The 21,416-nt window shown below is 38.5% G+C and overlaps 1 protein-coding gene across 2 annotated transcripts in view; it reads left to right on the top strand.

Moving 5' to 3' along the window:
* Nucleotides 1-21,416, top strand: part of LOC131042466 (putative protease Do-like 14) — a 256,834-nt gene that overhangs the window by 76,076 nt on the left and 159,342 nt on the right. For both annotated transcript variants that reach the window (XM_057975758.2, XM_057975759.2), the window contains exon 5: nt 4,120-4,247. In XM_057975758.2, coding sequence (XP_057831741.2) covers nt 4,120-4,247 — 128 coding nt within the window. The remainder of the gene's footprint in view (nt 1-4,119; nt 4,248-21,416) is intronic.

The raw sequence follows: 21,416 nt of genomic DNA on the forward strand, positions 1-21,416 counted from the left end.
CATACCATTGAGGATATACTGATTGTGTATCCTTTTGTATGGTTAACCTGAGCCTTTAATTGTGCTTAGTTCAATTGCAGGTTTCCGTCTGAGCTGCGCCAGAATTGGGTGGTTAGCCGTGCGTCTCCAGTTTGAAAATCTTCCAAGTCCCTTTGAAGATTGCACCGTTCCTGCAAGGTTGTGAGCTATTCTGGCCAAGCAGGAATTGGTTATGTTGAATCCGTCTACCCGCATACTCGTGTTGTTAGTTTTAGATCTCTTAACCCTTTCCTTTTGCTCTTTATTACGTAATTCGAGAATCACAGCAGACCAGCTTGTTGCAAATCGTAAGTCCCCTTGTGCTCCCAGCAAATCACATCGACCACTGAGTAATCCCGCAGTCAAGACCTGACAATCAAAACCTTGAGGTCGTCCCCTTTGATCAAACAAAAAACAGCATTAGGGATTTCCTTATCTCAAGAGAGGATAGGATACTCAACGAGTTTATTCTATTCTGCGTTGGCCGTATGGAGTTTGCAGCAATGCGACTTTAGACACGTCAACAGGTAGTTAGAACAAATAAATGCAACATTGAAGCACAATGTTTTGTGTTTTGTCGTAATTTGTTTGCATTTTTTCTCTTCATCTGGTTAGATAAAGTTTAGTGATTTTAATGGTGAAGAATGAGGGTATTTGATGTGATTTCAGGTTCATACCATTGGAGGCTTGTTGATTGTAGGTCTTCGTGTATGGTTAGTCTGAACCCTATTATTGTTCTTAGTTCAACTGTGGGTATATGTCTTAGGCTGCGACAGAATTGGGTGCCTAAATGAATATTCATAGTCTGAAATTTTTTTTGCCCCTTGGAGCTTGCACTATTCCTGTGGAGTTGTGAGTATATCTCTGGCTAAGCAGGAATTAGTTTATGTTAAATCTGTCTACCCGCAACACCAACTGTTGCTATCGTTGTTTTTAGGATTGCTACGTCAACACGTCAAAATGTTCCTCAAGCAACAAACCAACAACTCTACAATTTTTTGCATAGTCCGTTATGACTTGAACAACATTGCGGGGTTCCACTGTCTCAATGGTAGAGATGAGAATATTTGCAATAAATTGGCCATCTTTTACTTGGCCCTCACAATCCACAACTTTCAAAAACATTGCCCCTTTAGTGGACATCGCTATGACATTGATAAAGGGACGTTTTTTTAAGAATCTTTACATGCATCTGAAACAATTGATAATCCTTTCACAGCCCATGAATCCCTTATGGGCTTCAATGCATATTCAACCTCCTTTACCTCTCTTTGCAATAAGGTTCCACGCACCTTCTCATAACTTGGGCCCTTATAACCTCTTGGAGCTTCATTAACACTTTTCAACATTTTTTTCCAATATGGGGAGTGAACAACATTGAAAGCCAACCCATTTGCATATATGCATTTTGCTACATCTTGGTCGGCACTATCTCAACTCTCATTTTGAAATGCGGTTTCTAAAGGCCCCTTTGATCTTTTGCGTGTAATGGGTGCTTCAATTTCAGGCTCAGGTGTGGAAAAGAAGGGGTGGTTTTCTACTACAACATTGGGATTAGATGGGGGTTGCATTCCCTTTGTTTATTTTGGAGGGGTTTGATTTAGTCTACGGGCTTCTCTCTCTTTTGCTGCTTCGTGCTCCCTAATATATTTCAACACAATCTCATTTGGATATATTTCAACACCGTCTCATCCGATATAGGCACACCATCTTTTCTAGGACATTTTTTGATGCCTCTTCTTTGTATTCCACACAAATGGCCTACCACTCGAAAATATGAACTATTATGTTCTTTACCACATTTTTGGCATTTCAAATGGAATTCCCCACCACTTGGAAGCAGTCGTATAATGTCAACATACTTCCATAGGGGAGAATTTGGATCATTTCTTTGTTTTGATTGTTCATTTGTGCCTATGGAGGAAGAGGTAGATGCGATTCTGGTTCCTATGGCAAGAAATAATATGGACACATTCAAAAACAAAAACAAAATAATCAAAAACAAATAATGTTTCATGTTTGACAATTTGTGAAACAAAAATAGTTGAAAAAAATGTTCAAAAAGCTACCTCTTTCAGCCAATGGGAGCTTGCAAATGTGTGGAAATGATGCTTCAACACTTGTTGAAGCTTCAAAACTCAGTGTTCAACTCCTCCTATTTGATGTTGGAAGCCAAACTTTCTTCAACCTGCTCGCAAAAGGCTGATGTTTGCAACACAAATGAGGAGAAATGATCCAACTTTATGTTTTATAACTCAGTTTTAGGGTTTTTTTTAAATTTTTTTAAGTGGCGGATTTGAAAAATGTATAAAATCTTGCAAAAAAATTTCTTATTTTGGGCCGTCAGAGCCCACGTTCATTCTGGTCTGAATCAGCCCTTCCAATCATGGACCCTAGCCAGACCCACAGGCGGATTGGACTAGGACTGGATCGGACCGGTTCCAAGGGCTCAGGGGTGCGAATTGTGCAACTTAGCCAATAAGATTTATATTTGTTAATAATAAGGAAATCAGATTTTTCAGACAATTATACTTAATTTTATATACATTCATAATACATGAGAGATTAGCATATTAATGACCTAATCTTTAATCATTCTCTATTGCCCCTCATGAGGATAGGTTTGTTTTGATAGGGAAATGTGGTATTAATATCTCTGAATGTAGGTGAGCCCCATGAGGTGGTATGGATGGGTGTTCCTAAAACCCTTGGGCCTATTTGTGGAGAATTGTTTTCTAGCGCCCTAACATAGTAATTCCCCATCCTTCGTTAGGTTTGATGATTAGGAAAGAAGTAAGGATTGAGAGCTTAAATATAGTAATTATCAATTCTATTATGAATACTAAGGGTTCTCTAGTTTTAATAATTTGATTTAAGGCATAACAAGTACGATGAAGTATGTTTAATTATGGAAAACAGGCATTCTCCTAGTAGGGGGCATTACATTCCCGAGCATAATTCTCACCTAACCCTATTCGGGAATTCTAGGGCAAATTGAGTTGAGTCCCAATAGGGGACATTATAATGTTTACAAGTGAACTGTTGTCTACTCTGTTAGCTTGCAAAGATTATCTTGTCTTTAGTCCTTTCTGATAATGATTTTGTAGAGAAAAACATGATATATCGGAGTAGCAAATGATAATAACAGCAGAGCAGAACAAGGACAAAGTCGGCAGATTCAATGATGCAATCAAAGACATTCATGGATTGAAAGGTTGGAATGAGATAGCAAGGGAATGAGGCATATTTCTTGATAGCCTTCACTGATGGACCTTTCTTATATGCTCAAGCTTATCAAATCTCTGCCACCATTGAACAAGTTCCTAAACAGCATGATGAAGCACACCCTTTCATGAACTAAGCCATCAGATTTGAGCATGTAAAATGTGGCAAATTGTGAATGAACAACTATTCTAGTTCGTGCAATATGACTCATATTAAACAATCTTAAAGCCTCAAATCCCAGCCAACAAGGAAAATGTGTGTTATCATAGAATTGATAATCTAACTAGGGTTTTCGTCTCCATGGAAGAGATGGAAAATAGGGTCTGACTCTTAAATGAGAAGGCTCTAAATGCTCTTACTTATAGAACAATTTGGGTCAAGTTAAATGGGTTCACATGGAAGGTATCATACAAGGCAATAAAGAAATCAGTCATGACAAAGGATTTTAAAATTTTGAAAAAAATATTAATTATTGTTTCATGTGAGTTACATCTTATTGTAACCTCACTAAAATATGACTCCCTAGCAACTTGGCTAACCATGTATTTCTTAATGCATATACGTCCAAATTCATGTCTCCAATACCCACAGATCTTTTCAAAGTTTAAATATAATCATAATCATAATCATGTGCCATCCCCATGAAAAATAATATGTGTATATCCAAACTTCAATTGACAAAGCACGCCTTCATTTTACATATGTTTATAAATTAATGACCACTATAAATTAAGCATCTTTTTGGTTATTTGTTTGTGAATGAAAATAACCTTATTTGGTATGAAAAGAATCTCAAATTCAAGAGCTTTTGGATATTCTAGTAGTAACTAGGCTTTTCCTTCACATGTGTTTTAAAAAGAAAAGTTTTTTATGCAGGTCACATGGGCTTATTTTTAGGGCGTTCTACTGGATCTGGGACAATTATAAATTCAAATGGTATAATTCTAACAAATGCACATGTAATAGCAGACCTTACAAGTGGAGGAGTTGCTCACAAAGGAAAGGTTGGTTTGTTATTCACAAAGGCTTTTTTTTGTCATTTGGTTCTAATCATTGTAAATCAATGTTTGAGAGCTGTTAAATGATTTTACCTACCCTATTTGCCTTAAATTTGATTATCATCTGCGTTGCAAGTCTTTTTTTCTATCACATTATTCTGAAGCTGAATAACTTTTAACATATTACGTATAACATAATGGTAAACTGCTTTGAACACATAGGCATTTAATTCTTTTGATATTGATGAACTCCATGTTAATTATGTCTACTTACACAATATAAATTACAACCACCAATATAACTATCCGATACATTATTAAATACAATGTATATTAGAGGTTGTTGCACACAATTTTCTCTTAATCTGTACGTTCATTCTTCAAATATTTGGTATTAGAGTGAGGAAGTGCTAGGGGAGTAATCATGAGTTGTAGATGATTTTCGCTTCTATAGTGTGGAGTCACAAAATACTTACAAATATAGAAATTATGGTAAAATAATCTTTAAATTGGAGTCTACGAAAACATTAATTTTTCTTATTTTAATAATCATCATAATGAAGCTCTTTTATCTAAACCATTTGTCTTTGATGATTTGATTCGTAAAGTTTGGAATACCACTTTTGCTGGTGATCTTTGGAAGAGGTTGAAGAACAAGTATCAAATCTCTATAAAAAGGTTTGATTCATGTATTTATTTAATTAATTGTTTTCCTCAAAGTTGGGTGAGAGGGGGTCATTGTTTAAGCATCTTCTTAGGATGAAAGATCAAAAAGATCAACTCTTGGCCATTGACAAAAAGGTGAATGAAGATGACATGCTTGCTCTTGTAATTGATAGTTTGCCATTGTTGTTTGAAATTTTTGTGGAGTCTTTGCATATGTTGGCAAAGAGTCCAACTCTTACTTTGAAAAAGTTAGTTTGTATTTGTAGTAGATAGAATAGAGACAAATCCAAATGACCAAGTTCAATTTTGGACAATTTGAGAGATCATTTGCTTCATAGTTTAAGGGAAAAGTGAAGAAAACTTTGACTTTTGACTCATGTTCTAAATACAAAGTCTTTTAATATTATTTTTCATAAATTCAGGAATATTAAAAAGAATGTCAGAAATGATAATATGACCTATCCTACAGGAAGTTGTGGCTCAAGCTAATGTGGTAGTAGTTAAGGTAGAGCAAGACTTTGGGGAGGAAGAAATGACATCTTTTTGAGTCAATTGTGATGCAACCATTCCTAGTTCTTTGATTTTGGAAAATCTCATCACTTTCAGTAGTTAACACCCTTAGACGGATGGACACACATAGATAGTCAATAAATGGGTTGAGGGTTATTTGCGTAACTATGTTTTGGGTCAACAGAAGGCATGGGTGCGTTGGTTGTACTTGGGCGAGCATTGTTATAATACTACGTACCACATGTCTATTGGTATGACTCCTTTTCAAGCATTGTATGGATATGATGCTTTATCATTTGTGGACTTGGGGTTGGGTGATAGTAGAGCGCCTAGAGCTCGGGATTGGCTTTAGGACAGTTAAGATAACCTTAAGGCACTTAAGGATAATATTCAACATGCCAAGAATCAGCAGAATTTGTATACGAATCGACATCGGGTTGTGAGGACATTTGAGGTTGGAGACATGGTCTTTCTACGCCTATAGCCCTACAGGCAGAGTACGCTCAAGAGGAGTGGGGCAGAGAAGTTGAAGCCTAGGTTTTATGGTCCATACAGAGTATTGAAGAGGATTGGAGAGGTAGCGTATGAGCTCGAGTTACCTTCTGAGAGTAAGATACATAATGTCTTTCATGTGTCTTGCTTAAAGAAGGCTTTGGCACATGTTGTTTCTTTGCTTGATTTGCCTCCATTGGATGAGGAGGGTCGTTTGGTTTTGATACCTGCAAAGGTTCAAGATATGAGGGAGAGGAGGTTGCGAAGCAGAGTGATTAGGGAATATTTGGTCCCTTGGAGAGACTTGCCTTTGGAGGATGCCACATGGAAAGGAGACTTGATACTTCAGCATCCAACTTTGTAATTGCTTGAGGGCAAGAATCCCTGAAAGGGAGGATTGTAATGTCCCTTCCATACATGACAGGTCGCTGAGTAGGGATTGGCCTATCATTGGGTTCTTGTAGGCCAGTGGAATTGAAAGGGGACCCATACTGAGGCTTGTGGAGCTACGTAGGGGCTTTATAAGCCATTCTAGATAGTTTGGGGCAGTCTCCTAAATTTTAGGAGGGTGCCCTATTTTTTAGGGATAGATTGGGAGTTGACTGGAATGATCCCAGGGACCATTCTGGAGGCTTTGGTTGCAATTCCTATTATTAGGGAAGATCCCTATTTCTTAGGAAGGTATTGGTGGTCAGCCTGTTGACCTTTCCAGAGCTAGTGGAGTGTGGCAGAAGGCCTTATGAGCCATTTTGGGCGATCAGGGATGATCTCCTAATTTTAAGGGGAATCCCTATTTTGTAGGAGTTGCTTGGCAGTGGAGGCCGCTACACTCAGGCATCTTCCTGGTATGGATAGTAGCTTCAGTTTTTCAGTTGGGAAACTGTTGACGTGTATTTTGTACACTATCAAACACAAAATAAAATACCTAAGGGTACCTTATTGAATAAAGCCTCTGATTGCTGAAGATGTCGCGAAAAAGGATCAATCAGGATGACTCCAAGGTTCTTTGATGTAGGGTCTCTACGTGTGGATAAGCTCTTTGTGGTATGATGTGATTTGCTGGAATCACAAGGGGACTTACATTTGATGATTGAACGTCTGATCTGCTTTGAATATTGCTGGAACATAGGCTCTTACTAGCTTTGAAAAAAAAGGAAAAAAGAGGAGGGTGAGGAAAGGATCTAATTCTAATACTAAGAATGTAGGAGCAATGAATGATCTTTGATGAAATTCTAACTAAGTCTTGTTTTGACATCGCAGGACCATCTCCACAAGGTTAGTGCGATCTTCGAAGGAAAGTTTTATGATGTTCAAATCATCACTGCAGGCATAGACACCATCAGGTTGATGCATATCAATGAAGAAGCGACAATTGAAGTTAAGCTTAAGCTGAATGATTCCAGTTGACTACACAAGGCAAGTCTGCAATCAACAAATTGCTAGTAGTATGGATATACGAATTCCACCATCAATCAAGCACATTTCTTCCACTCATCTAATAACATGAAATCAAATACGAGAAGTATAGAGACCATGCAAATTGTCGAATCGACCCATAAATTTCACCATTTCTTCAATGAAGTTACAAGTCTTTTACAACAACATCTTGGCAACAATCTTTGCCTTCTCTCTCTACTCGACTCTAATTGCTATTCTATCAACTAGCTAATCACCTTCTAACTACTCTCTATCTGTCTTCTAACTGCTTCCAACTATATTCCAACTATATGCTTTTACAAAATGAAATGCCAGGGCTTATATAGTGCCCTCAATACATTTCGATGGCTTAGATCAATTCGAGATCAATGGCCAAGATTCAACAATGAAAATCCTAATTAGGGTTTGTTACAACCATTACATAACATTTAATGCTTGACCAATGATAAAATTGTATTGCTTGGACACATGTCCTCTCTAGAAAATTCCACCAATGGATAGCTGGGGTAGGTACATCGGAGTTTGTGCCACCTTCCATGAGTTAGGTACATTGAATCTGGAAATGCTGAGGTGGACCACACTGACTGGAGAAGTGATGACTAGGATGCCACCTGGTCTGACACTTGTAACTTGGTAGATATTCAACTTGATGTTGTTGAGAAGCTAGCTTTAATTAATTCATCAGGAACTATCTGCTTCTTCAATGAACCCTTGTTCTAACTTCTTGTGTCCTTGAGGTGCAGGATGATTGATGTACCTCGCCTTGGAATACTGGATTGGAGAAGTCGCCCTTGATGACGTTAGTCCAAAGAAGGTCGTCCTTGTCGATGCTAGGCTGGAGGAGGTCGCCCTTGTCCTTGCTTGATCGTCCTTGGAGGAGACCGTCCTTGATCTGGCTTGATTTTACAACTCCGGGATCTCCATTTGATGCCTACACAAAATATTAAAGTTAGTCTTTTGAGCATCAAACCTCAAAGCATGAAATTTAAGACCTTTCAACGGTAAAACTTAAGATATTAATTTGAAAAAAGTCATGATAAATCAAGAACTACACATTTTCAAATTAATAATGAATGGAATTTGGATCTTCAAGACCTAGACTTTACAAAATTGCAATGGGATCATAATAAGTCTTGAATAAGAACTTCAAAAAATGATTCTTCATACCTTCCCTTTGAGTATTTAAGTACAAAACCTTGAAAAATGAAGGAAGAGGACCGGATTTTGTTGGGCAAGATTTATAGTCCTTCCTTGGATGAAGTACGCCTCCTCTAGTTTGAAAAAGAATAAACTCCACTAGCCTCTTCAAAAATCTGGAAATTCGCCTTCAAATGTCTTCAAAAAATCTGGAAATTATCCTCCAATCTAGCAAGAAATACGCCTCTCCAATAGCCTTCAAGATGAATTTCGCCCACCTTAGTCTCCACACTTGGTAGAAATTCGCTCCACACAAGCTAGATTTCGCACCTCCTTCCTTGCTTCTCCAAATCGCACTTGAAACAATGAGTGAATGATTTGAATAATGAAAAACACACCCCAAATATATAGAGCGCTCACCATTTCACCTCCCCATAGGCCGACTTGATGAAAATAGGCCAAAAAAATAAATAAAACTAAAAAGGAAGAGGCCGACTTAATTAAGCAATAAAAAATGATACCTCAAGCGCTCTTCTTTTAAACTTTAAATTAATAATAATTAATTTCGAAATGCCTCAATTGATAAAAAAAAAAAACGATTTTCCAAGGCTCAAAATTAATTATTAAATGCCATGCGCCTTTATTAAATGTCAATTTGATTTTTAAAATATTTTGGAGTTTTAGCGAGATTGGCATTTAATGTGATTTGGAGAACGTTGGCGCCTAGGCATGGTAAAAATATCAATTTGTTAATAACCTCGCTCTAGTCCCTGGGAGAGGGACAGGAGCGCCTTTTCATTTTTGGCCTTGCATTCCTTGCTTTCATGTTCAAAATCTCACCTTTGGCGTCCAAAATGGCATTTTTGTTTGGAATTTTGAGTTTAATTTATTCAATCTTTGGAAGGAGCTTGCCTTGAAGCAATTTCGCCTTGGTCCCTTGGTGAGGGACAGGAGCGATTTTTGTCTTTTGTCCTTGGTCTTTGTCTTTCAAATCGCCAATTCAAGTTGTGGGGTAAGCAATGATCTTTATTGTTCGTTCTATTCATGTTCAACTCGCTTTCTCAAGACAAAATGAGCTCTTCCAAGGATTTTCGCCCTGGTCCTCTAGTGAAGGACAGGAGCGATTTTTCTATTTGAGCCTAGGATCGTTGATTCTTGGGGTTAATTCTTCGTCCATCATCTTTCGAAAGACATTTCTCATCTTGTATCCCCTTGTCTTGGCATGGCCTTGGAGGAAAATGGTTGTTTTTATAGAAATCGCCCTGGTCCTCCAGTGAAGGACAGGAGCGATTTTTAGTCCATAGCACAAATTCTTAACCACATCAATATCCAATTACCTTCAAGGCATAAAACATCATTCCTTATTCCATCTTGAGTCTTGGAAACGAAAGTAGCATTCCAAAATGTTAGGCTATTAGGCAAATTTGAAGATTTCACTCTGGTCCCTTGGTGAGGGACAGGAGCGCCCTAGCCCATTTTCATCGAATTTTGTGGTCCTTGCAACTCCATTCTTCCTTGAAGCACTTTAAATATCATTCCAATCTTGTGACTTGGCCTGGATTCGTCCAAATTTGGAGGGGGAGGCTAGATAATGTGTTTTTCGCCCGGGTCCCTTGGTGAGGGACAGGAGCGCCTTGGCAATTACAAGCTCACTTGTGCTTTGCTAGTCTTCGAAATTATCTTCAATGGATCAATAACGTCTTCTTTCATTCATCTCAAACACAAAACTTGCCTTAACTTTGCAAGATATTTGCCTTGTTAAAAAATCGCTCTGGTCCCTTGGAGAGGGACAGGAGCGATTTTGACCTTCTAGGCAAAAAACTTCATCATTTCATTGTCTTTGATCAAGTCTGGATGCTCTATCATGCTCATTTCGTCCTTCACCATGACTTTGATGTTCCAATTTGACCAAACAAGGCCAGGAATGACTCAAATAAGTCTTTTCGCCCTGGTCCCTTGGTGAGGGACAGGAGCGCTTTGCCTTGGTCCCTTGGAGAGGGACAGGAGCAAAATTTGACTTTTTGAACTCTCTATCAGGATAATTTTTATGGAATATAACATTTAAGTTATATTCCATATATACTTTCAGGATGTTTGAGAGTGGTTTCAGACCTCCAGGAGTTATATTGCAAAATCTAGTTTTTGGAGGTTTTTTAGTTTCCAGACTTAGTCAAATTTCAGGATCAGGACATTCCAGACTTAGCCAAATTTCAGGATCAGGACTTTCAGACTTAGCCAAATTTTCAGGATCAGGACATTCCAGACTTAGCCAAATTTCAGGATCAGGACTTGCTATCCTATTGATCTCCCCGACAACACTCAAAAATGCAAAAGCCAAGTGACAACCCTAAAAGACCTAAAAAAAAAAAAAAAAAAACCTAAAAAGCAAAAAACAGGGGTCCCCATTTGCAATGGGGCGATGTGTGAAAACGTCACAACAGAAACTAGGTGGTGGATTCATGAATAAATATGAAATATTAAAGTTATTACTTTAATATTTTATACGAATAAAATATATTGACTTTAATAAAAGAATACTTTATAAAGTGACCCCCATGGCACTTTTCCGTAGGAGGCAACAACTTAAAGTTGTTTTTAAAAGGTCATCTTTTTGCTTATGATGAATAAGACCCTCAAGAGGTTCGAAGCTCTTAGATGAGGCTAAATATTAACTAAAACATCATAAAATAATTTTAAGTGGCAAAAGAGAAGCCCAAAAAGGATCGACCCTTTTGGAGGGAAAAGAGAAAAAGGTTTAAAAGCAACTTTGGAGCCAATTCATTCATTCATGAGCATTGGATTTTGAGAGCAGTAGCTGTGTGGAGAAGAAATTCTCGGATACATTTTGGAGGACGAAAACTTGCATAGTTTGGTGGCCTGCAGGGGTGAGAGATCCCCCAAGGGTCATAATTTCTCAGTTTTGGACAGGTTATCAGCCATTACATTGCAGGGAGGAGATATTTTCTTGGCTGATTAGAGGAGACAGCACTGATCAGCACCTTATTTGAGGAGATCAGGGGCAGCCATCAGCAGATTGGGCCTTTTGCATTATCTCAAGCTGCCGTACTATATTGAGGTCAAGGGTATCAAACCCTAGATGGCACATGGAGTTTCTTGTTGGTTTTGGAGGTGATCTACACTTACATTAGCTGGAAACTTCAGATCTTGACTTTGGAGCAGATCTGTGAAGCTGAGTTGGAGCTGGAAAAGGTTGTATTTGCTGTCCCAGACTTGTATCAGACCTATGTATACAGTTTGGGGTATGTACATCAGCCACTTGTTGAATAATAAACATCCATATTGCCCTCTATTTGCATTATATGTTTATTTACTTTCTTATCAACGATTACTTTAATTTAGTATTCAATAAATTCTTGTAAAAAAAAGCAAGCAAAGCATCAAACAAAATAAAAAAATCAGAAAATCCAAAGAATCAGAACTTGCAGTCATTAGACCAGAGGGGATCTTACAGTGGTATCAGAGCACGAAAAAGGTTGTATTTGCTGTTGCAGACTTGTATCAGATTTGTATCTTGTAAGGGTTGCTAGAGCGAGAGAGAGGATAGCTCAAATTGCATAATACAGTCTCAGGAGGTGTGAGAGGGAACTCAAGAATTAATCTTGACTCAAAGCTTAGGGAATAAAGGCACGAGGAGTAGGGTTGAGAATCAATCCTCAAGTGGACCGTAACTTAGAAATGTATAAATGCATGAGGGAGGAATCAGAGATTCAAGTCAAAAACTAGGTCTAAACCTAACCTATTGTGGAATGAACAGAGGACCAATGCTATGGCCCCCTCAAATACCAATTCAGACTTGGACTTGGAAATAAGTTTTGAAGTTTTCCTTTTAAATTTGATGATTACACTCAAATTATGAATAAGTCCTAAATCCCAAAATTATTCCTAGTACTGAGTTTGAAGCCTAAGCATGCTCCTCCATTCTCAAATTCGGTATTTGTAGTCAAGTCAGGAATAAGGCTTTATTCTTAACATCTTTCTTGTCTCCGAATTTTTTGTTAGGTCACCCTCAAAACTCAGTGTTTGCATCAAAACCGGGATTAAGTCATTAATCTGAAAAGTCTTCCTAGTCTCGAGTTTCTGTCTGATTTCCATATGCTAAGTTTGCAATGAGAAAATCTTAAAGCTCTCAATACACCGAATTTGTAGCCTCCTCCACAAACTAACTAAAAGTTTCAAAACAGGAAATTCTCCATGACATTTCCTGTGGTGTCCAAACAGATTTGCTTATGTTAAGGCAATCCCAAATTGAGTTTGTGAGAAATATCAAAGTTTTGGGAAGAAATTCATGAGCACAAACAAGAAATGCAATCCAAAACTCGGTCTTCCAAACACTGAATTCTGCACCTTAAATGAAGGTTTATCTCCCTCAAATTTGTTGGTGGCATACAAATTAGAAATAGACCTTAATCTTGGAAGTCCTATCACCAAGTTTGTGCCGAAATCCTCCAAATTTGGTGATCATAGTCAAAGTAAAAGTAGGCACTATTCCCAAAAGTTCTCCTAACACCGAGTTTACTCCTATATTCGGATTTTGCAATAAAAAAGGAATAAAGCACTAATCCTAAAACTTGTCCTAGTACTGAGTTTGGTCCTGAATCCTGAAACTCCTCCTAACTCCAAGTTTGATCTAGAACTCTTGTTTGTCTTCCACAGTCTGAGTTGTGGTCTAAATTAGCATGAAGATCCTAGATTTAGTCTTAGGTCCAAGTCAGTTGTTTAGGTTCAATGACCTAGCCAATGAGCCATCAAATTGGAGAGTTTCGAAGTGAAATCCTAAATGCTAAATTACTATGGATGTAAACTAAGGGGTCCATTAGTTACACTGCCATCAAAATGAGATCCTTCCAAAAATGAGGCAGAAAAGTGAAGTCCCATTAAGTGTGATTTAAAGGGAAATGCAAAAAAAATTTAATTGTAGGTCAAATACGAAGGGTATTTGAAATGCTAGCCCTAGAAACCCTTGAGATAATAAAGCTTCTTATTCTTGCAGGTTTATACTGCCAATGGAGCAACAAGAGGGGTTATCCAGAACACAAGTTGCAGATATGATTGCAGTTAGGAACAATTTCCAGAAGAGGGGCTAGGACGAATGACATTAGAAGAGAGCCAAGGGAGATGGATCACTCAAAGAATTCAATAATTTGAAGACTTCAATATATTGTTTCTAGGTGTGCTAAATGATTACCAAGGCAGAATGAGAAACACAAGATCAAAATCCTGAAGATGATGTCTTTCTAAAGAAGATTGAGAGTAACATGCTCACAAAAATGAAGAATTTTGTAAACACCTAGTAATATCAATAGACATGCGGGAGATGAAGTATTAGTGGCCACTATCACAATCTAGAGGGTGCCTTTTCCAAATTTCTGAAAAATAGTGATGATCTACAACAATGCTATAGGCAGCATACAGAAAACCAAGAGGAAACCATTGGATATGAGTTGAGAATGATTTGTTATAAAAAGGGGATTAATTTATTGTAAAATAATAATATTTTGGCTAAATTAAAGCAATATTATAGAGCCAACTATTATTATTCTCCCAAGAAGATTACTTATTTATCCAGTTGGCAGTTGTGTCCTTTTGTGACAAAAGGTTGTTATTTCTCCTCTGGAAGTGTGCAACTTTCATCTTGTAGTGGAATCAATTAGGAAGTTGTTAGAGTCATTGAATGGAGTTGTCTAGGGTTTCTAGAAGACAGATTTGGGCCATTGAATGGATTTAATCCTGACCGTTGATGTAAAATACAATATCTATAAAAGGCCAATGCGTCGCTCATTGTAATCATTAGAATTAGAGTAGCAAAAGCTAGCAAGTAGAATTAGAAGTAGAGTAGGAATTGCTGAATAGGAATTGTTGTACCGGTAGTCAAAGCAAATGAATAGTTCATTGAAGTATGGTGTTTTATCAATTGCCTTCTCATGTTTGCATGGTTTCTTTCATCAAGTTAGTTAAAGTTCAGTGATTTTAATGGTGAATTGTGAGGATATTTGATCGATTTTTGGTTCATGCCATTGGGGATTTGCTGATTGCAAATTTCTGTGCATGGTTAGTCTGAGCCTATTATTGGTTGTTAGTTCAATTGTGGATGTTTATTTGAGTTGCGCCAGAATTGGGTACTTAATGTATGTTCATAGTCTGAAAATCTTTCATTTCCCTTTGAAGATCGCACTATTTCTATGGCGTTGTGAGTTTATCTCTGGTTAAGCAAGAATTGGTTTTATGTGAGAAATTTGTCTATTTGTAGCATCTACCATTGCTATCATTGTCCCTAGATTCTCTGAATCCTATCCCTTTGCTTTTTATTTTAATTAGTTTGAGAAGTGAAGCATCAATCAGATTGCCATATCAAATGCAAACTAGCTTGTCAGATGCGTAAGACCCTTTGTGATTACCAACAAATCACATCATCATTGAGTTATCCTAAGTATAGTCAAGACCTGACATTTAGATTCTTGAGCTTATCTCATTTGATCAAGTCCTATAGCATATCCTTTGTACAATAAATCATATCCGCTTCATGTCCAACAATCTTTTTCTATTTCCGTTCCTTGTAATATTTCTATAATTAGTCATTGTTTTATGGATTTTTGGAAATGACATCCTTTGGATTTTTGCATTGTGGTAGTGGTCATATGACAATTCCTATGAGCATGTTATTCTCAATCTTCTGTAGAAAGATATCATCTTCAGAATTTTGATCTTGTGCTTCTCCATTTTGTCTTGGTAATCATGTAGCACACTTCGAAACAATATCTTGAAGTCTTCAAATTATTGATTTCTCTGAATGATCCATCTCCCTTAACTCTCCTTTGATGTCATTCATCCTAGCTCCTTTTTCGGAAACTGCTTCATCACGATCATATCTTCAAGTTTTGCTCCGAATCCTTCATCTTTTGGCTCCCCTCCAATGGCATGAATCTGCATGGACAAGTACCTTTGTTACTATCATTAATTATCTCAAGGGTTTCTAGGGTTGGCATTCTAAATACCCTTTTGATTTGATCAACAATCAAATCCATTTCATACTTTCCTTTTTCAGCACATTTCATGAGACTTCATCACTTTGCTACCTTATTTTTGGAAGGATCTCATTTTGATGGCAATGTAATTCATGGACCCCCTTAGTTTACATCCATGGTCACTTAGCATTTAGGATTTCAATTCGAAACTCTCCACATTGATGTCTCATTGACTAGGTCATTGAACCCTAAGAAGATCACATGCTTTGACCTCTCAAATTGAAAAAAGGCCACAAAACATGAAGCAATTGACTTGCTCTTTGCCGTTCCATGAATTCTGTCCTAACCTCAGATGTGGAACAGATTTAGGAATCAAGACACATGTAATGCCCTTTTGAATTTTCAGTCTTGAATTCATTGTCTGAACATGCTGCTAAGAAATTGGTTGTTGTGTGTAACTTGGACCTAAGACAAATTCTAGGATCTTCATCTTGATTTAGACCACAGCTCGGACTGTGGAAGACAAACAAGAATTCTGGATAAAACTTGGAGTTAGGAGGAGTTTCAGGATTAAGGACCAAACTCGGTACTAGGACAAGTTTTAGGATTAGTGCTTTATTCCTTTTTTGGTTGCAAAATCCGAATCTGGGAGTAAACTTGGTGTTAGGAGAACTTTTGGGAATAGTGCTTATTCCTACTTTGTCTGTGATCACTGAATTTGGAGGATTTGGGCACAAACTCGGTGATAGGAGGACTTTCAAGATTAAATTCTATTTCGGATTTGTATGCCACCACCAAATTTGAGGGAGATAAACCTTCATTTAAGGTGCAAAATTCAGTGTTTGGAAGACCGAGTTTTGGATTGCATTTCTTGCTTGTGCTCATGAACTTTGATACTTCTCACAAACTCAATTTGGGATTGCTTTAACTTGGATTTAACATGCTCAAGTCTGCTTAGACACCACATGGAGTGTCATGGAGAATTTCTGTTTTGAAATTTTCAATTGGTGGAGGAGGCTGGAAATTTGGTGTATGGAGAACTTTAACATGTCCTCATTGCAAACTTGGGGTATGGAAATCAGACAGAAACTTGGGACTAGGAAGATTTTTAGGATTAATGACTTAATCTTGGTTTTGCTGCAAACATCGAGTTTTGAGGGTGACCTGGCCAAAAATTCGGTGATTGGTTTAGGAATAAAGCCTTATTCCTGACTTAACTGCAAATACTGAATTTGAGAATGGAGGAGCCTGCTTGGGTTTTGTTGACGTGTATTTTGTATACAATCAAACACAGAATAAAATACCTAAGGGTACCTTATCCTCTCTTGAATAAAGTCGCTAACTGCTGAAGATTTCGCAAGAAGGATCATTTAGGATGACTCCAATGTTCTTTTTAGTAGGGTCTCTACGTGTGGATAAGCACCAGTGGTCGTTGTGATTGCTGTGTCATCAAGGGGCCTTACGTTGCCGAAGATTTTGCTAAACTAAACAAGCTTTTCAAAAAAATATCAAAAGGATAGGGTTTGCAAGAGGTCTAATCTAGTCTAACCCTAAGAATGACTTGATGTGGACTAGACTTGGTGAGATTCAACCAACTTCAATATTGCCATAAATTAACAACTCAATTGAAATTGATGCGATCTTCTAAGGTAACAAATGATTTTTCAATACATCAAAGATCAGGAACACTACCACGAAGGTACATATCCAAGACACAACAATGATTGAAGGTTTGAGTGATTCCAATATCTCCAGTCGACCACGCAAGGCGTTCCTACAATCAGCAAGAAGCTAGTGGTTTGGAAAGCGAATCCTACCAAAGATCAAGTCCAACACTTTGTCCTTCGAATTAACACACTACTTTGATTGAGAGTGATTCAAGAAAAATGTACAACCATGAAGATAACCAAGAGAATTGCAACAAAACACCATAATTTCAATATTTTATTGATCTCAAAGCCATCATGTACAACAATTGTTTGAATTCCTTTCTCCAAGCTCAATCTTGCTACAAAAGTAAATTGCTTCTAAACTCTAATCTCTCTAATACATCAAGAATTTCTAACTCTCTCTAATTTCTAATGATAAAATGAAATGAAATGAGGGTATAAATAGCATCCTCAATTACAATGAACGGTCTAGATCAAAAAGCAGATCAACGGTCAAGATCATGACACCTAAACCCTAATTAGGGTTTGTTACAAATAGCCTCCCTTTTACTGAACAATATTAAATGCATAGCCAAATATTAAATTTGGCACAAAAACCTAGGAGACATAGACCAATGACAATTAAGATGCCATGTCATCTATAACAACCTTTCATCTAGAATCTTATTCTCTTTCCAATGCTCCTTTTTAGCATATGCAATGAATCTTGATACGATTCCTTCGATCTCAGCAATTGGAATCTCGGGAAGATTCTTCATTCTTTCTTCCAAGTGGATGACCTGATCAAATGCCTCGAGAAGAGCAGCGTCTCATCCAGGTTCAAGTTCCTTAGTCTTTTCAATCAAGAGCATGGTAGCAAACATCTGGTCCTGTTGCTCATCTGTGATATTAGCGTCCTTGCAAAAGATGACCTTGATTCTATCTTCTAATTCCTGCAAATCCACATCTGTCTCAACTTCGATCCTCTTGTCAAGAATAGTACGCAGTACCTCAAATACTCTGTCCTGGATTGGGTTGATCACCTCCTCAACATGGCTACATCTAGTACTGATGTCCTCGAAGAGAACTTCCTTCATCTGGAGTAAGGTTGACCACTGAAGTAAACTGTGAGGTTCTCCATCCATGATCTTTTCCTGGGCTAAGACCTTCCTTGATGTTTGTCTGATTACTCGCAAGACAGGGATGATAACATCTTTGGTATGAGCAAAAGCAGCCACTGTTATCATCAAGTTGTGGATGATCTCAAGAACCTGAATAGCTCGGTGAATGGTCTGCATCATCCCTGTTGCAAATTCCATGGCGACTGTATGAGATTTATCCATCCAAGTACTCATACGCTGGACCATACTCCTGAATCTCTCTGCCTCACCAATTGATTGAAGGGGAAGTGCCTGTATGGGTGATCTTGCTGGATCCTGATGTCCTAAAGGCTGATTGAGATGACTGAAATATGTTCTCCATGCACCAACTTCTCTCTCAAGCTTTCTATTTTTCTCCATTTCTTCCCTAAGCTTATCTTTCAACGCCTCAAACGAATCGGTGGCATCATCTAATGTCTGCTCGGCTGTGGATGGACCTAGCTCAAATGTCTCTATATCATATTCCTCTGCTAGGATCTCACCTTCGTACTTGTCCACGGCCGGTGTGGCTATCTGTAATTTTCTGGATCCAGTCTCATCTCTAATCATCTTGGACATCTTGGTAGCCTTCCTCTTCTCTGTCACTTCCTGGGAATGTCCAACAAGGCTCTCTAAATCAATCACATTGTCTTCGTCCTCGATCACAATCACCTTCGTTAATCTTTCCTTCAACCAATCCGGGATGGCCGATCTGGTCTCTTTAACCTGTATCTCCTTATGCAATGCTTCTTCTTCTCTAGGAGGATATGTTACCTCGTCATTGTTCTTGTCTTCATGTAACTCATAATCTTGGAGAGATCCACCTGGTGACCCTTGAGATGCCTGCCCTTCTTTATCATTCTGTACCATTGACTCCATAGACTCTTCTACTTCAAGTGTCCTATTCTCTTGTCGAGAAGATGTGCCGGATGAGCGATCTCGGTTGGCCCCTTGTTTCTTCTTGGAAGACTCTTTCTTCTCAGGTCTCTCTTTTCTCTTTGAGCCTCTTGGAGGGGGATTGCCCTCACTTACACTTCGAAGGTTGCCTTCACCTGTATTTCTGGGATTAGGATTACCTTCGCTTACACTAGCTCCACCTTCGGCTGGTTTCTCTTCCAAAGTGAAAGTCATAGCTATGCCTTGCTCTCTCAACTTCTGATGCTGCACATCAACCCATCTGCGAGTACAAGACAAGACTGGAGCCATCAAAGCATCTAGATCCACAACCTCGGGCTCATTCCAATCTAACCTTACTGATTTGCTTTCTCGATCATAGGATGACTGGAGATGTCTGCCACTGTCCTGAGCTTGGTCGGCCACTCTGTAAATCTTGCATTTCCTGATGAAATCCAAAGGCAATCTAGAATGCATCTTTCTTTTCACTTCAAGATCGTCTAAGAGATTCATCATAACATCTTCTATCTGAAACTCATGCTTAAACTTCCTACCGACTGTCTCCTCTATATATCCATGTGGATCAAAGCTTTCTCTCAAGGCAAAGAATGAAAAAGAATACAAAGCTAACTCCCTCTCTGCGTCATCCATGGCTAAAGCATTAGGACATACCTCAACTGAATTGCCCAATATGATAGGTACCGGAACTCCATTCCCATGCCTGTGTCTGAACGCCTTCGCATAAGCTGCCAACTGTCTTGTTACCTCAAGTAACACTATTCTGTCTGTCGGATATCTCGGCAACATGTATGGAGGTGAAGGACATCCATGAACTCTGATATAAGTAAACTTTGGAAATTGGATAAACCAAGCACCGTACCTCTTTACTAGTTCCTGTGCATCCTGAGATAATCTGTTGTGAATCCCGCCTTGCAACGTCCTCGTAATGTTCATTGTGAAGGTATCATTAACTAACTTGTAGTTGCTTCCTGGCGGATGATGCAAGTGAACATAGGAATCACAAACGCTGACCTTGCCGGGTCCTCTTCCAATCACTCCTCTGTGAGGTAGTCCTGCGTACTCGAAGCTCCTGATCAAGGCATAGATGACGTATGAACTCATGTGGAAGGACTTGGTAGCCTTGAGTCTCCTCAACTGTACGTCCAAGCAATGGCTAATCATTCTAGCCCAATGTGTTGTTCCTTTTCCCTGAACTATCACCTGGATAAAGTAGAACATCCACTTCTCAAAGTAGAAGGCTTGAGGTGCTCCTGTGACTCGGTTGAGCATTGTAATCAAATCTTTATACTCTTCTTGGAAATCAATCCTATGCGGTGTGTTCGGTATCTTGCTCAGGCGAGGACGACTCTTGAGTAACCAGTTCTTGTTAATGATGCTTAAGCAAGCATCTGGATCATCTTCGTACATGGACCTGGCTCCTTCTATGCTCTTGTAGACCATATCCCTGTGCTCTGGAAGATGGAAAGCCTCACTTATAGCTTCCTCTGAAAGATACGCCAAAGTGTTTCCTTCCTTGGACACGATCGTTCTAGATTGAGGATCATAATGACGAGCACACTCGATCATCAACTCATGGCATTGTACTGCTGGAGGGAAGCCGACCGCCTTAATGATGCCACTTTCAATTATCCTCCGGGCGACAGGTGATGGCTTGCCAATGTAAGGGACCTCTCGAAACTTCTTCGTACTGAAGTTGCCCAAGTTGGTATCTCCAATGTTGCTCCACTTAGACACGATCTTGGTCTCCACTTCTTCGGTCTTTTGATCTTCCTTCATGAGAGCTGGACGACTGGTGGATACTCCCGCCTTCGGGGTCGCCATACCTACACAACATTTCATAATAAGAACTAGATTTTGCAATGTATAACATAGATTAGATTAATTTTAGGAAACTTCATGATAAGTCCTTGAGTTATCATTTCCTAAAAAACGATTGAGCCACTGAAATTCAAAATCTCAAAATTCAAAATTTCAAGCTATGACGATCAAAAATTTAAAACAAAACAAGACTTTGCCATACCTCACTTGAGAGCTTAACTCTAAAATGCAAAATAAAGAGAATCGCCTAGGCAAAAATCGATGCTTGAAAGATTTCAACGTGATCTCTCTTCAAATGAACGTCCACTTAACAATTCGCCACCTTTGGGGGTCCTTGACGTAGTCTTTTGCAATTTCGCTCAACTCTAATCAAGGTTCGCACTCCCCTTGGAAGATGTTCGCACCACTTCCTTTGCTAAATTCGCACCT

This window comes from Cryptomeria japonica, chromosome 1, assembly GCF_030272615.1.
Source record: "Cryptomeria japonica chromosome 1, Sugi_1.0, whole genome shotgun sequence".
Lineage (NCBI taxonomy): Eukaryota > Viridiplantae > Streptophyta > Pinopsida > Cupressales > Cupressaceae > Cryptomeria > Cryptomeria japonica.